General features: G+C 38.4%; 1 protein-coding gene and 1 long non-coding RNA gene across 5 annotated transcripts in view; one reads left to right on the forward strand and one right to left on the reverse strand.

Annotated features, from left to right (window-relative positions):
- LOC148223934 (uncharacterized) overlaps positions 1 to 1,412 on the forward strand; it is a 51,718-nt gene extending 50,306 nt beyond the window's left edge. Inside the window, exons 4-5 of the long non-coding RNA XR_015803116.1 lie at positions 184 to 268; positions 1,070 to 1,412. This is a non-coding gene — a long non-coding RNA (uncharacterized LOC148223934). The remainder of the gene's footprint in view (positions 1 to 183; positions 269 to 1,069) is intronic.
- Positions 1 to 17,446, reverse strand: part of WWC2 (WW and C2 domain containing 2) — a 95,095-nt gene that overhangs the window by 13,097 nt on the left and 64,552 nt on the right. For all 4 annotated transcript variants that reach the window (XM_088163536.1, XM_088163537.1, XM_088163538.1 and 1 more), the window contains 10 exons: positions 16,400 to 16,489; positions 14,874 to 15,481; positions 11,311 to 11,434; positions 10,415 to 10,495; positions 10,245 to 10,331; positions 6,998 to 7,190; positions 5,232 to 5,402; positions 4,332 to 4,444; positions 3,145 to 3,337; positions 1,063 to 1,227 (listed from right to left, as the gene is read on the reverse strand). In XM_088163536.1, the coding sequence (XP_088019662.1) occupies positions 1,063 to 1,227; positions 3,145 to 3,337; positions 4,332 to 4,444; positions 5,232 to 5,402; positions 6,998 to 7,190; positions 10,245 to 10,331; positions 10,415 to 10,495; positions 11,311 to 11,434; positions 14,874 to 15,481; positions 16,400 to 16,489 (1,825 nt within the window). The remainder of the gene's footprint in view (positions 1 to 1,062; positions 1,228 to 3,144; positions 3,338 to 4,331; positions 4,445 to 5,231; positions 5,403 to 6,997; positions 7,191 to 10,244; positions 10,332 to 10,414; positions 10,496 to 11,310; positions 11,435 to 14,873; positions 15,482 to 16,399; positions 16,490 to 17,446) is intronic.

A 17,446-nucleotide genomic window follows, 5' to 3' on the forward strand; every position in this document is an offset into this window, starting at 1 on the left:
CATTTAGAAATTAAGTTCCAGCACAGGAATTAAGATGCAGGCTAGCTTCTGAATTCAGCCAATAATCTATCCATCCTATGTAAAGACTGTTAGAAAATCATCTGCTATATTTCATTCTGGAGGGTATATGGAATCGTTACTTAACTACATAAGTGTTGACTAAAGTTTTTTGGGTTTTTTTAGGCTGATGAGAATCACAGAAATTATGAACTTTAATGTTCCCAAATACTTATGGAAAATGCCTCCAACTGAACTGGGGAATTAAAGGGTAAGTATTACTTTTTTTTAAAAAAAGGACATACTTTTATGAGTAACCTGTAGAAATCAAAAATCAAAATAAACTGCCTTTTCTAGGGTATCTGTGATTAAATTCTATAGAGCTGGTAGTCCATGCTTAAATCTTTAAACACATGATTTTCATACTTAGTTTAGCAGCTGTAAGACTCAGAATTTAAATATTTTTTTTCTTTTTTCATGCGACCACAGCTCTAGAGAGACTGGAGAACTTAGCTGCCAAAGCCATGTTTAAAACCCAGCCTCAAGGCAGTGCTTGCACATCTTTCAAAGATGCAATTACAGCAGGATTTTGGCTGCCTAGGTTTAAAACCAGTTGAGATACAAAGCGAGATTTAAAATTGATGACTGAGCTCTTTCCACACTGTTACCCTTAAATGGCTGCATTATTAAAATATGGTAATGCAATGGCATTTTACAGTGAATTCTATTTCATGTTGTAACAAATTGTTTTGCTGTGAGAGTGCTGGAGTTGCTGACGTGCAGGGAAACACTTTTTGCAGACAGCCAGCACAGGCATCTGTGTTATTTCTCTCCAGTAGGATGTATTTTTGCCCTAGTAGAGGTATTTTGCAAGAGTATGCAACTCTGCTGAAAGTCAATTCTACTGTGCATCAGCTCATATAGGGAAAGACTCTAGGGAAAGCACAGGCTCTGCCTCTCGCAGGGAAAATTGGTACATGACTCAGTGTCATTAATGCTTCATTCCCAAGAAGTTAAATGACTCTTTGGTTAATAGCTCTTCATTCTGAGTGTTTTTCCTCTTACCCTGCAGATGTATTGGTTCCGCTCGCCTGGAGAGAAGGTTTGGGAGCGCACTATCATGCTGTTCCTGACAAAGGGACGCTGTCTGGAGCTCCAGCTGGCTCTGTCCTTGGGTCGGACTGCTGTGTTCTCGTTAACTGGTTCCTCAGTGTTAGTCTCTTTATCAACCTATGAAAAGAAATTGAATGTATAAGACTTACTATAACCAGATACATTGCCCCTACATAGTTTTTGTGCCTTCAGATTTTACAAGCATTCTCATTACCTTGCAGTGGATGGAAAAAGACCAGTGGCAAAAAGCACCGTATGTTTACAGAGAAGCTATTCTAAATAAAGAAATACAAAATTCCCAAGAGGCTTAAGAGTGTGTGGAGAGGCTTTGAAGGTACTCTCTGTACCCAGTAAAGCTGAAGAAAAGCCTTTGCTGCTCGTGGAATGGTTTGATGCAAACACAGTGCAAGAAATGTTTTGCTTTGCCATTTGCAGACATTATAATCACTGCACATTTACATTTCCTTTGTTTGGTATTTGCAGAAGAGCAAGGTTCTGTGATGCCAGAAATGGTGCCTGTGCACACTGAAAGGGGGCAGCTGGGAAAGTTACACTGCCCAAGTCCTTCCAGATACACTGCCATACATGCCCAAGCCTCAGCAGCAGGACTGCTTTATGGCAATCTCCAGAGCTTCACCAGCCTTGTGAACCCAGGGAAAAGACACTACTGGCTGCTGTCCCTCAGCACAGCCTGCTGCCTACTAGAGTTGTCCCACATGTACCAGAGGGAGCCTCAAGTGCCCTCATGCATATGGGTGGCACAGTCTGTGCTTACTTCCATGCTGCAATCATCCTGGCTGCTAGGCTAGACCAAGCTCTGCAGCAATTGGAACATCCAATGTTACTGATGTGCACTGGGGCTTTTTCTTCAGCTTGGGTAATTTAATGAGGTTCATGGTTTGCACAGTGCAGGTGATAAATACAATGACCTAAATAGCACAACAGCAACCCCGAGAGGATGTGGCATAGAGAGATCTATGCTGTGGCTGACTCTGCAGTGGAGTCTGCTGTCTTTCACTCATTGTCTGGGTCCAGCCAGCCCAGGCTTAGCAAAGCACTTGTATGCGTGTCTAACCTTCACATGTCGTCCTTGCCATCTCCCCTTGCCAAGTTAGGGCTTTGATCTATATTCAGTTGCTACCCAGCAGACTGTCAGTCCTTTTAATACCACAGCCTTAGCTCATTTGGCATCTTGCCACATTAATTGGAAGTTAATTACAGTTTCCAGCAAGTCCACTGAGATGTTAAACTTTTGTATTGTCACGAAGTTGAAGGAACGAGATGTCACTCTTCTTCTTTTTACCTCTGCTATTTTATAGAACTTCTGGGTTTAAAACACGCAACAGTGCTTTCACTAAGATGCAGAAAGATTCTAAAAATTTTATTTCAGAGCGTGTGCTACCACATCAGGGATATGTTTACTAAACATTTACTAAAAGTGCTGTCAAGAAAGTGGAATATAATTTTAAAAACAACAGTTACCAAGAACATGGAATTAGAATTTGCTTTATGCAGTGTGTGGGTACAATAGTACCCTCAATAGTTCAAAAATATACACAGTTTTAATACATATTTTGGAATTTTCTGTTCATTGATCTTTTATCCTTTTTTCTGCTAAGACAGTTCTTGTATTTCATGCCCAAAAATAAGGGGAAAAATAAGGAAACTCCTGTATTGGTTTAAAGATCTTGACCTTTGTCATGTGTTTCTCCCTGTTTAGCAGATGAATCAGAAAAAAAGGAAACAATGAAACAGATGTACAAGCTGAAGCTACTGAACTACTCTTGTATTTTGAATGTTCTCCATATCCAACAAAAAAAGTGAAGATAATCTTGGTTGTCCTGGACTTAGAAGTCCTACCTTGCATGTCTGTCCAATGTCCTCTTCATAGTTTAGAAGTGACCACACCGATTTTGTTACATGTACATACTGACAAGTGCTACAGCAAAGGCCACATCAAATACTAAATGCATAGATGCAGCACATTTCTATATTAATTGCTCAGAAATAGATTTTTAGACACAAGATATTCACCAGTGTTAGAATTACAGCAGCTTGCTGCCTTTCCTGGGCCTCATCACTGTTCTCTCTATTCTTGTCTTCATTCATTTCTGGTGCATCCATGAGTAGCCCCATATCATCATTACAGTCACCTTCTACTTCCAGCTTAATGCCATCTTCCTCTTCATCCACAATTTCATCAGAGGCCTCTGCGAGCATCTCTAGCCTGTATGAACAGAAGTAGCCCAGGCTTATTCTGAAACTGAAAAAGCTCACCAGAGAAAGATACCAGAAAGCTCAGACCTGCACTCATGTGTAAGACATGCGTTCTCCTGACAGGGAAAACAACTATCATCCAAATATTTCCACTAAGTTCATGTGAAGGCCCATTTCATTGCTGCCTCCAGCAAAACCCAACAAGCACTACTACAGTTCATCTTCAAGGTCGTTATGACAGCACTGCACTATATTCAATAGCTCTAATGTTGATAATGCTGAAGGACTTTTGTTATAAGTTCATAAAACAAAAAGCCACTCTTCCCTTCCCCCCAGTAAAGCATGTATTTTCTTCTACACTGCATCAAAGAAATTGCACAATAACAGAACTCGGATAGCAATTTAGCAAGAAATCTGTTTCTTGGGAAAGCTCACAATTTCTTCAAAAGCAAGACCATCAGTGGAAGCACACCCACACTGACTTTGTCAGACAGCATCTCTCTTTTCAAATCCTCCTATTTGCCTGTTATAGTTAAAGCAAGTATAATATTTGATATTTTACTACACTTCCAGTGGCTTCACAGCCCAGGTGGATTCACAGGAAGATGTACATGGAATGGAGGAGCATTGGCAGTAGGAGTTCACAGAGCAGCCAAGACACTGTAAACCTAAAAGAACATGAATTAATTGCCAACACAAAAGAACAAGACTTTACTCCAATTCCAGTGGTGGTGAGGCACTAGATTAGGTTGTCCACAGAAGCTACAGATGTCCTGTCTTTGAAAATATTCAAGGCCAGGTTGGATGGGGTGTGGAGCAATGTGGTCTAGTGGAAGGTGTCCCACAGCAGTATTAGACTGGATGATATTTAAAGACCCCTTCCAACCCATACCATTCTATGAATCTATGATCTCCAAAAGTACAGCCCTTTCGTTTGTCTAAGAAAAGGAAGAACAAGCTGAATTATTCAGGCATGAACAGTGAGGGAGGAAAAGTGTCTTTACCAGTCTTCCTCAGAGGCCCTTTGCTCTTGTTCCTTCTCCTCATCTTCAGCCAGCTCTTGTTCTACTGCTTCCAGCTCAGCAGATGTCCTCTCCAGCAGAGCTGACACAGCATCCTGCTCACAAGGAAAATGATGAAACTAGAGTTGAATGATACGTAACAGGTAGGAAAATGACAACTGTTCCAAGAGCTGCATTACTCTACTACTCCTTGATGTCAGCAGAAACAATGAGCCCCAGATCACAAGGATAAGGGGTTTGAATTGTCAGTGTATAGCACATTGAATGATTACTTTTATATAGAATAAATCTCAATGAAAAATAGTTGGTTTTAAAATGACAATGCAATCAAATATGCTCATGTCATCCTTCAATGTATCTTCTCATCTTCCCTCTCATACTTGTAATGCTCTTAGGTGAAAAAAGGGTGCTCTTCAAAGTTTCATTTTCTATGCAGTTCTCTTAAGAAGGGATGAAAGCAGAAAAGCTTATTTAACCAGAAGTTAGTATGTTTTGCGTAAACAGCATGTTCAATGCAATGGCTTTGAGTATGCAGATTCAAATAGTTAATAAATAGCAATTTTTAATGTGTGCATATGAAAATAAATGACATTTAAGGAAGCTCTTCAATAACATTCTTTCTAAAAAGAAACACAGCTGAAGGGTTTCAAATTGGAAGTGCAATCTTGTATCCAGTAAAAAGCATCTGCCATATCCCACTCCTATTTGAGACCCCAAAGGCCCTACTCACACAAAGTCACTCTCAACAAAAGTGCCTGCAAAACAGGGTCCTAGACCTTCAGGGAAGGGCAGTTCACACGTTGAAATAACTACAATGCAACGGCACAATTGGAGTCTCTGGCACTTTTCTTGCTATCACAGTAATATCCAACAGTCACTCACCAAGTCCAATGAGTCCAATGACTGTGATTGCTTGCTTAACAGAAACATGTATTCGTCATTTTGTTCCTTGGGCTTTTTGCGAGGACTCTGCTTACAAGGTAACAGGTTGTACCACAGAGTACAGGTCTCATCAGAAAGTGATAAATCTGCCAGGCTGATCTGAGTACCAGCCTGAACAAAATAAGAAAAGGGGGAAAAATTATTTAAATTTGTTCTGTTTCTTACAAAACATTCTACTGTAGTCATCATGCAAAACAGGCAGCACAAATTTGACATGAACCTTAATTCCCTTTTTAACTGTACAGTTTTCTATTCCCCTCCAATTCCAGTTAAAATAGACAAATAGAAGTACATGGAAATGTCCTTCATATTGTCCATTCTGCCATCTCTTATTTCAGTCTGCAGAAATGTTTCCCCACACATACATCCCACCCCATACCATGGTATTCTACACACCTGCTCTAGTGCATTCAGTAATGAAAACCTGTGCAGCACCAGCTCGTGAGGCAGCAAGTGTCACATGATTTTTCAGCTGTCCCACCATAAAAATCATGCATATGGCAAATAATGGATGACCTTCCTTGCTCTAACCAGAGAAAGAGGAGATGAAAAGGCAGTGAAAGAGATTAAGAAACGCTTTCATTTGGACAAGCACTGACATCCAATGAGTTGGTACTCTGGGAAACTTCTGAAGTACTTATGTTTGGGCAGTGCCTTGGAGATTAAAATCCTCTGTTCTTTGGCAAAGCATATTATCTCCACAGCTACTGGGCTGCACACACAGGTCTTGCCAAGACTCTGGTCATGTTGTCCAGGGCTTTCTGCTGGGGATGGTACTCCCAACTCTTTAATTTGATCTTGTGAATAACCTTTATTTTCACTGGGATTTTTTGTTATTGTTGAGTCCTTTCTTCACCTTCATATCCTGCCTGAGGTTGCATTTTTCTTCTGTTGCCCTTCCCTTTCCTAGGGGAAAGCTCTTACATACCGAAAAAGGCCAACGCATTCCCCAGGAATTAAGTTAACTTCTACATTCCGAAAGTGAGGCTGTTTCACAGTAGTTGGAGCTGATAAACCCCAGCAGATTCCAGCATCTCTTCAGTGTGTTATAACTGAAGAAGTCTCACTATGCTACTAAAATCTCTCTCATGGCAAAAAACTAGACTTGAGTTGTACCAGACCATGCAAAAGCAATTTGCAAGTAAATGAAGCATCACTGATTCAGCAATGACTACGATTAACAACAAAATTTAAAGTGACAGCTTCCAATGGGCTGATCTATAAATGTCATACTTTTTTATTTCAACAGATCATAAAGACCAAAAAGGTGTCCATCATATAACCTAAAATAACATCCAAAATGTAATTTAGTTTGTTCTTTGTGACAAGTGGTGATAATGAGAGTATGCGCTCTTTTCTTTTTTACTGTGTCTCTTCTTCAGTTTTTACTTTAAAACCTAGAGTTAAAGCAATGTTGCATTGAAGTTTATTGGGGTTTTATGTATAAAATGGCAAAGATGGAATATCAATCTGCAATTAAAGGGTTAAAGTAGTGTTAGAATTATCAAAACACCTTCTATCAAGGATTAAATTCTGTACCAGGAGTTTCAGAGAAAGGCAGTATTCTAGGTACTATAGCAACAACTAAGTTATGCTTCAGACTGTCTCCAAGTGCTGTAGAATTTTACCAGCCTTGACCATCAAAATAAGAGGGAACACTATAAACAAACGCATGCCAAAAAAGCACCAGAAATAAAACTGCATACCAAGCATTCTTCCCGACGACTTCTGCTGACAGCACAAACATCTACTCTCAGTGTCTTCTGCAGCAGTGTTACTTGAGAAATGGCTACTCTGAATATCTCGTTGAATAAAATGGTTTCCATGGCAGGATGAACTTTAGTGCGGAACAGACAGCTGATATCAGTGGAGGATGGAAGGACTGCTACTCTAATATACCTGCCAGAAACAAAACAAAGTCTTTACTGCTGTTTAAACTGGTGCTTGCTGGTGATGCTTGAGAGTTCACCCCATCAGCTTAAGGACTGCATAGCAACAAAATGGAACAGTAACTTATCAGTGGAATGGAAAAGAGGTGGCAAAGATGAGTAAGGAACTCCTCTTGTCCCTTGCAGAAACATTTCCCAAAAAGGAATTTTTGTGCTTGGTAAGGTGGTAGTAGCAAGAGAGGCAGCAGTTTCTGACTTTATCCAAGTTTGGTACTGTAAACCATGAAGATGATGTCACAGGTGGGAGGAAACATGTCCTTAATGTTAATTTTACAAAATGATAAAAACTGGAGCGGATGTAAAAATTAAATTCTTAGAATAACGTAAGCAGCACCGAAAAGCAGTGATGTCTTTTAATATTTTAAGGAAACAAATCAAACAAAATTTCCAAAGAAAGTAGAAAACTAAGGAAAGCAAGGAAGACAATACCTAGCACCATAGCTGCTTAAGATCAATTCATAATATATTAAGTGAAATTTGGAAGAATGCATCTTGCAAGCCTAAATTGAAGCACAGAGAGTAACTTGAAATTGTTACAAGGCTGCATCCATTTTATACAAGGTTGTATTTGTTTTATACAACCAGTAGCAGTGGATATTATGTGGATAAAAGTCATACTAGCTAACTTGCAGGTGTCACTTTAGCAGCAGCTAGACAGAATAAAGACATTTTTAATGCAATTTGTATGTGCTATCTACCTATTGCACAGTTTCTCATACACAGAAATGAGCATAGGAATAGTTTTACATCTTTTCTGTGCCTATCTATTAGTCTGGTTTTGGTACTGGCTTTAAATATAAATGGCATTCATTAGAGAATAGAACACACTGAAGCTGGTTAAAGCAAGAAGAAAGAGTGGGCCAATATAAATAATTCTGGAAAATACTTTTTCTCTCAAAATTTATAGCATTACTACTATATTTTCTGACTTCATGCATAGTTTTGCTAATTTTATTAAAAACTGATTTTACATTACTTAAATAAAAAGAAATTAATACTGTGAGAAATACGATTTTTTTACTTGAATTTGGGCATAGTCTTTTTGTTTTCCATTTATTTCTTGAAATAAAGAGTAAAATCTAGGTTGTTTAAATGTACAGCCTGGATAGCAGATATCCTGCATTTTGACATGCCAGTCCTGAGGTGAAGTGATAGCATAACTCCAGTAATGTTGCTGCTGTAGTCATATAACTGTAGGTAAGCAATTGGCACAGTCTACTGAACAGCCATTTTAGTAGACTAAGCAATCAAAAACATTTATAAAAGATGTAGGATAAAGTGTATCAAAAATATGTTTAAAAGGTGGGTCATTGGAACTTTCTTTTAATAACTGTTTACCAATTTGTTGGCTTCAGGCCAAATGAAGGGTAAAAAAAAGTGAAAGAAATTATTCTCTCGTTTTGTTGTACAGAAGTCGTTATTTTCATTATAATTAATAAACTTAAAGAGTCAATCAATCAATCAATCAATCAGATTTTACTGTGACAAACCTATGACTTCTCAACTGATGAAGAAGTGACCCTGACACAGTAACTGTTCAACTGTGCTTTACCTAGGCTAAAACTGAGCAGTTTTTACAGTAACATCTCACGTCAAATCTATTCCTCCATGTGTAAAGCTTCAGTAAAGTACTAATTTATCCAACTGATGTTCTAAGAAATGCAGCTATAATATAGCATCTTTTTCCAGAACCAATTTTTATTATTGTATGTATCTGTACAGATTATACATATATGCAGACAACAGCAAGTGAAATTAAAAAATGCTATTTGCAAGGTCCTGCCTTTACCCTGTCCCTTTTTTTGTAGCTTTAATTTCATCAAATCTCTTTTAGGCAGCACATCTAGACTTCTTAACTATTAATTATAACTTCACACTTTAATTCCTAAAAAGATGCCTGCTCTAATCTAGCTTTATGTTACTGAACACCTTTTTGTCATTCTACATTATCTACTTTTCCTCTCACCTGTGACAATTTATTCTTCATAGTTTTTCTGTTTTCTTGTGCTAAATGTTAGTGGACTTGGAAGGTCAGCAGAGGAAAGACTAGTTCAGAAAAGGAAAGATAGTAGTAGAGCAGTCATTTGTTTTTAACAAAAACAAACAGAAAAATCCAGCAAGAACCCAGGCCTCTATCATTAATGCATCCTTTCCATACCCAGTGTCTTCCTATTTATCTGCCAATCAAATTTAAGGCAATGGGATACAAGGGGAAAAGAACCAGCAAGAAAACCAAAATTTTCAAGGATTGATTATATCTTACTCCAATCTTATTAAGCTTTTCAACAGTTTAAGGTAGTCTTACAGTCTGTCAAAAAGCTTGCTTAAGTAGAAGTGTCCCCAAGGCAACCTGTACTTATTTACACAGATGAGAATTTTGAATTAGAAACTCTGATAACATATTCAGGCTTTTCTGCTCATTTTCTACATATGATTTACACTGTAATTTACTTTTAGACTTTGCATGTTGGTCCAATTTGACTCAAGAACTAGTTCTTAACAGACCTCCAAGCTCTAGTTTTTAGGGATGGTGTATCTCAATGTGACTATGCTTGTCCACTTGCAATTTATTAAATTACTCCTTTCCTTTAAAAGCTCACTTAAAAGACAAATACTGCTTTAAATACTGTTTTACATCAAAACCACACATAAATGTAAAAAGACAACATTCTGAGCTGAAAGGATGCCAAAGTGTCAAAAGAATGTTTTTAGTAATTACGAGTTAGCTGTTTTGCATTCACAAAGCTAGAGTGTTTAGAAGCAATAGATAAAACACCATTTAAAAATCCTTTTTATTCCAGTTTAGTGTAATGTGCAAATTTCCTGATAACATCTTATTCTTGCAGCATTGCTGGAATACGCAAAAGCTAAATACTACAACAGTTTGAAAATTTTTGTACGCTCTTAAGCCATGAATCAACCGATTCCTTTCGAGAATTTTTAGAATTTCTTATTGTTACACTCTTATATTTCAACACTACTTTTCAGTGATTGTTTGACTTACACCTTAGAGCCAAGGGGGATAGAAAATGCTGGAAGGTTTCTAAGCCGTACTATGATCACCACAAAACTTGAATTGCTGTGGTCATATCTGTTAAAGAAAGGACAACACAAGGGAAGTTTACTATTCATATTTATGGATCAACAGAAATATTCCCTTTGCTGGTCACTCACCTGAGTCCTATTTGTACCTGAGCAGCCTCTAGAGTTGTTGCATCATCTTCACTATATACAATGTCCTCAGTTTCATTTGGTCTAGGAAAAACAGGCAAATATCCAAATTTTGGAAGATTATAGTTAGCTTTCAGCAATTATTATGATATGCATACACAGAACATATATCCATTCTCCTAAACATGATGATTTAATCACAGCATGCACTCCAAATAAGAATTTCAGAGCCTGCACAACAGCAGTGCTTGTTTTAGGGACAGTTACTGCTGGAATAGTTTGATAACTGCAGCAATGATTCAGAAAGGCCTGAGTTGATTACTGAAGATTACAGGCAATAATATATATACTAGTATGAAGAATCCTATAGTTGTCTGGTCAAAAAGTAACAGCAAATATGTTTCTTACATCTTGAGCACTGCAGTGAACTTTAAGCTTCAACCTGGATTATTTTAGTACCAACATTACACAGAGTTTTTTCTTGTCTTTTCTATAACCTCTTTTTAAAAATAAAAACATGCAAAAAATTGCTATGCAATCTTAAAAATCCTTAACAAAACAAGAAGTAAAAACAGTAACTCTGAGTATTTTCGATAGAGTCATATGGCAAACTTGCATAGTTTAAATCAAGTTTTTCTCTTAGGAACACTTCTAGCAAGAAAAAAAACCCCCAGATTGTAAAAAAGTTTATTAATGCTATTCAACCAAGTTATACAAGCAGAAAAATTAACCCAGATCAAACTTCCTTGTTTGGCAAATATGCCTTTCTTTCTATCTGAAAATATAAATTATTTTTAAAAAAGGAAGGGCTGATTAACAGCTTCTGCTGGTACTGTGTAACTGATCATAGATATATTTAAATTTTTGGTGGAAAGACTTGCATGATTTCTCAAACCTACTGTTTCACAGAAGCTTCATATACACCACTATCTCCAGCTACAGACTCATCAGACACAGCAGCAGATACACAAGCTGTTTTCTCCTCAAGTAGATGACCAGCTGTTCTTCTTGGTAAATCACCACCTACAAAAAGGAAAAAGAATGAAAATTAGTCCAAGAGATTAATAGTCAGAAAGAGAGATGAGCATAGCTTAGAAAGTTGTCAAGTTGAAAGCGGTGACCCTTAGCTGAGCATCACAGAATGGTTTTGTTCCATATCATTAAGCATTCTGAGATTGTACTGCTGTTACCACATATTCTGGCTACAGATGTAACCAGACTGATGAACTTGAAAATGTACTATTATTCCTTCCCAGAGACACAGACTCCTATGATTACCCTTATACATTGAGCTAGTTATTATCCTTCATTATCAACCCTCATTTTCCTGATCTTTAAACTAGTATTTGCCATGTTCACATTCAGCACTGTGGTAACACTGTAGCTACATGCCAAGTGCTTGCCTACTGTTTATTAAATATTCAGAAGTCAGACAGACACCCTCTCCCCAGTGATATAACTGCTAGAAATAAAATCCTCTCTGGTTTACTATCATCAAAAACTTTCTATGCTACAGGGTCTCAATGACTACTTAGCTTTAATCTTCAACTTGCATTCATATGCGAGTGTCATGCTGTGAAGGCACATTCTGCAGCACAGTAAGCTGAGGGCCTATGCAGTCCTTTTATCTGCCAAGGGGTGAGGATATTGGTATGCATTATCATCCCGATCTGAATCGTGACTTTACATCCTGTTAAGATGTTAAAATTTAAGGCTCTAGATTAGATGATTGATTGCTGCATTTGTGCTTTTATTTATGGCAGTAGGAATGCTTTTTCCTTGATGATGAAGTGCTCTTTCCCTTCCCCCTCACCATGCGAGGGGTGAAGGTGATGACATGATTTATTGATTACCCTTAGGAATTACCATGGCAGCCTGAATTGACTTTGACAATGACAGAGACTGACTGTGGAAGAGCTACAAGATATTCCAACTTAGTTTCTGCAGCAGGGACAAGTGCAGAGGAGCAAATATCTCTATGGCTCACCTGTATAGAAAAGTCAGAGACAGGCAGAGAAGCAGGTGAACACTGCATCTAGAGAGCCAGTGCAGATTACATGATGACAGGAGCTGTACTACCTTCAAGTCTTTGTCTATGCCCAAGTTAAAATTCAGTAGTATTCAAATTGGAAGTCCTGTAAAAACCTAAGTGTGTAGGCTAAAATTTTCTGTGCAGGATTAGTGCCTCTGGCTGAGTTTGTTCAAACCTTCCCATTCAGCGTCACAGCAGTTTCAAGAATGAAACTGGAGTAGAAACACTGAACAAACCCCAGGTCTGTGTCTCACTGTTAATTACTGAAGTCTCACCATGAGGCCCATTTTACTGTGGAAACAGAGGTATTGAAGTGTAATTATTTAATATCTGGCTATTCAAAATTCAAATACTTGCTTTGGCAGCCTTAATACAAGTTTAAAGACAAATTATATTATGCATATGGTGCCGCATGAGGAAGTATCAGTATGAAGAATCACAGAATGAATTTACATTTTAAAACCATAACTACTTATACAGACTTCAAAGGCAACCTGACAATATCCAGAATAAGAGGTCCTCAAAAAGTTAAAAAATGTTACAGAACCACACAATGCCTTTGAAAATAATGATCTATAGCAATATGGTTGGGTTTTTTTATTTTTAATTTTGATTCCACATAGCCCAGTGTTCCCAAATTCCAAGCCATTTTGAATTCAGTTCTCCGACTATGTGAGCTGCAGCCAGATTGCAAAGACAGACTGAAGATTGTTGTTAAGTTTGGAAAGGATATGCTACTGAAATACAGGCAGGAAAATTAATTATTTTTTCATTCTTTTACAATATGGCTCTAAAGTAAAATTACTACTGTGCTACACTATCCTGAAAAGATGAAGGACAAAAAGACTCCCTCTCCCCAAATTCCCTTTCCATGTTTTTTCAACTTTCCATTTCACAGGTTCAGATCATTAGAACATCAGTCAATTTCTTGTTTTCTTTCTGCACAGTGAAATAGAGTGGGGCCTCCCAGTTTGTACTAAGCATACCATACCTTTCTCTTCTGGTGCCACATTGCTTTGGCCAACACTGAAATTACCACAGTACTGCAGTAAGCTAATCTAATTAGACAACAGATGTTACGACAATTCTTTGAGAGAAGTTAAAAAAATAAGAGCAAATTTCTCATTAAAATATATAACTGTATGAATATGACAAGGTACTTCCATTAAAAATTGGAAAACTCCAAGCATAAGAGTTCAAACTTGGTAACAAATCTGGACAATGCTCAAGAGCTAGTCTGTATTTATTCTAAAATACCAAACTCCTTAGTTAGCTGCTTCCCTACCAGCTCAGAAATACAGTTGGAAATGCCAGGTACTGACCAGGTTTCAAATAGGGCTGCCACTGCTCAGCACTACTGGAAATCTGTCTCACTCAGTTCTTCCTTGAGAAAACAGAGTGTAGCATAAACATGAATGGTTTGCAACATACTTGAAGACAATGACACAGAATGACACTAGAAAAGAATAAATGTGCAGAGAGAGCACAACATACTGTCAGCCCTAGCAAAAGCAGCAAAGTGAGCACTCTAAGACTGAGCACAAGCCATCAATTTTTGACAGCTGGGATTTTTGAAATTCTGGCTCTGCCAAAGGTTTGTCAATATAAGATGACAACTATGTTGCATGGCTTTTGCTACAGACCAGAAGTGGAATTCATCACACCCAAGTCAGCCACCTCGAAGTTAACTAGTAACTAAGGATACCTTGATAGGTCACAGTCATTCATCCCTTCTCCCTTAAGGGGAAGTATGCTTTAGGACAAGATGTCTCATTCTTTTGGAAGTTACCCAGGGGCTGCAGGGGAGCCTAGACTCACTTAGGAGCTCTAACTTGGATAAAAAGATAAAAGCTGTGAATTCCATGATAAAAATGGGGAAACTCTCACTGTAACTTACATGGCATTTAGTCACCTGTCCTTCTCAAATCAAAATGAACTGCAGATCTTTCAGTAACAGCAGGCTCAAATAATTAGATACACATAACACATAATTCTCAGTCCAGAAGTCGCTTTTACTGAGGATTTCCATTTACTTACTCTTGAATGAGAAACAAAGTATCCAATTTCAAGTTATCAAAAAACCAGCAGAGGGTATTTGCTCTGTATCCACACATCCTGATAAAACCTAAGAACTGCATGCATCCTCCATGCTTTCAAAATCCAGCTTCACGTTTTTGAGTTATTGTTTTCGTGATAGACTGCAATACATGAACTTACTTTCTAAAATAGCTATTGAAAAATGGGGACAGAACCAGGTCGATTGCAGCTATCTGCAGCCAAAACTAAAAGTTAGGTAACATCCCTCAGAACATGCAAGTGCATACTGATCAAGATAAACTTCAGTTACACAAGGTACCTCTTCATTTCAAGAGTCGGCTGTTAAATTTCAGATTGCATATACATTCAGCATTAGATTTTTTTTTTAATTACCTGAACTTCCTTCATGTAGAGAAGGCAGAGGCTGCCTAATGTTTAGATCTTTATCATCTGTAGGAATTTGAGATCCTGCTCTGCCTTCAGAGTCCAATAATATTTGGTTCTCGCAGAAGCTAATGCCTGCAAAATCACCTGAAATGTCAGAGTCTTCGAAGTCTGTAGTGAGGTGATGCAGAGGGGAATTTTGAGCTGACACTGAAAATGCAGCATCTAAAACCAAAGGGGAGCCAGGGGGTGACAAGGAGGACAGCGAGGATCTGGAAGACAGTGATGTCACAGATTTGGGAGGTTCAGTCAATTTGGGATGGTCTGCAGCTGAAGGAGAGTCATTGTAACCAAGTCTCCCATGGGAACTGACCACTTCATTTTCATGAATGGTAGTGATAGGCCCCGAAGGAACGTAACCAGTTTTTTCTTGCAGTATGAAATCAAGTTTGTACTGATAGTCCAAATCTGTAATTTGATCGCCTTGGTTATAGTAGAGATCCGTGGAGCTGAGTGAGTTCAGCGAGCCTCTGCTTGATGTGTTCAGAGACCCCCGGCTGGATGCCAGAGATCCCAGACTGCTCCCTGAAGACACAGATAACGTGCTAGCTGAGAGGCTGCAAAGAAAGTACAAACATACTGGTGTTACTAAACTAAACCAGCACAAAACAGAACAAAGAGAAGGAAGCTTGACTGAAACTGCCTTGTAACAGATTACAATCAAAAGCTGCTTGAGCATTATGTTTTTTAAGCACCCATAGCTGGCTTAGCTCAGTGTGCCCAACCTGCACACTACCAGGGCAATTTATCCAGTTTATGGCCACCTGCCTAAACCCCTTTTCTTCTGGAAAGGCTGCAGATTTGACAAACTGGTCTGGCAGTAACAGCAGCCTTCTCAGATATTACAGCCCATCAGAAACCTGCTCCACTCTGATGTGGATGCTCGTGTGGTCAATGTGACAGCACAGGGATTCCCAAGATGGAGCTTATGACAGCAGACCAGTGTTGCCACCTCTAGAGCAATTCATGGAGCCTAGCCTATGCTCAAGCACCTGGGAAAGATGCCAGATGGACAACTGATAGCAGAACTGCTTCCCATCTGTGTGACAACACGCACTCCACATGCACAGTAAATCCAAGTATATAAATATGGCAAAGGCTGTAACATGCAATCTTGTCCTGTTAATAACAGGAGATGGAGAATCCTGCCAGGCCAGAGAAACTGAGTGTCACTGCCTCAGTTATAGAGGACTGCTGGGAAAAAATGTCAGGAAGAATAATTCAAGCAGGCCCTTCTAAACACTTAAAATATATTTACTGAACAATAACAGAACTGTCAACTTGGAAAACTTTTGCTGAAATTATAAAAGAACACCAGGTTTGCATGGTGACAAAATGCTTGAAGCTATTACACTTGCATTTTCTTACTTAGCTATATTTTGCTGAGCTTCCAGCTAGGAGAAAAACCTAAGAATGAAGTTGAGACATCCAGGTCCACTATAAAACAGGTTTTACATCAGTCAGTACAGTCTCACCTTCTAAGTTGTGAATGCAAATAGGTAGTTAACTTTGTAGTTTCTTCAAGTTTCTCCACCAACTCTTTTCTTCTCTCCTCTAATTTTAATCTGCAAAAAAGATGCACATATTAGTTCAGGAAAGCATTACAGAATAGGCTAGAACATTTTATAGATTAAAAAAAACCCAAAATGAAGATCCCTCATTTTTTTATCAGGTTGACAGCGACTAAAATCCAAAATACTGTGTTAGCTCTTGGTCCAATCATAAAACCCCAACTGCTTCAGCAGAGTGACTTTACCTGCAGAATACCAAGCACTGTAACAAACCTGCTGAATGTACAAGCAAGCACAGGGTTGGGACATTCACACTGTACCAAGGAGAACATGCACCCAATAAAAGAGTAACAAATGAGCACTGGGAAAACAGCTGCAACTTCAGGATAATAAGATCTGTACTCATACAGTCTTTAAAGCCACGCTGCAGACTCCCTCCTCACTTAATATAGTTTCAGGAAAAAAAAACAACAAAACCAGGAAAAAGCCACCAAAACAAACAAACCAAAAGAACACTAATACCAGTAGTTCCAGTATTAGTTTTGATATTTTAAAGTTTAAAATCAAACCACACCGTTTAATTTCAGAATCTTTATGTAGAGATAAAGCACAGCAAATTAAAGCAGCATTCAGTGAAAGGTTCTGAGATTATAGACCATATTTAGGAGTCCTTGGTAAAGATCTCTACATTCCCAACAGCTTTGTCAGCACCTCAGAGCCACACAGCATTGTAATGCTCATCATCAAGTTCACCTTTATGAGAAAGCAGGATTTATTGCCTCCTGCTTTGTTATGTAGAACAGCTCTAAAGCTACAAAATGAGGAACTCTCCTATTCCTCTTGGATAGGAGAAATGATTCACTAACCTTTAGAGTGATTTTTTCCCCTTTTAATTCCCTTTTATCACTCCATTTACACTAAAAAAATTGCTCTCTCTCAGTGGATTCAGCTAAAATCCTCCTGTAGTTGTGGATTACTGTATTCTCCTCTAGGCCTTGCTCAGTCAACTGA

This window comes from Sturnus vulgaris, chromosome 4, assembly GCF_052056855.1.
Source record: "Sturnus vulgaris isolate bStuVul1 chromosome 4, bStuVul1.hap1, whole genome shotgun sequence".
Taxonomy (NCBI): Eukaryota; Metazoa; Chordata; class Aves; order Passeriformes; family Sturnidae; genus Sturnus; species Sturnus vulgaris.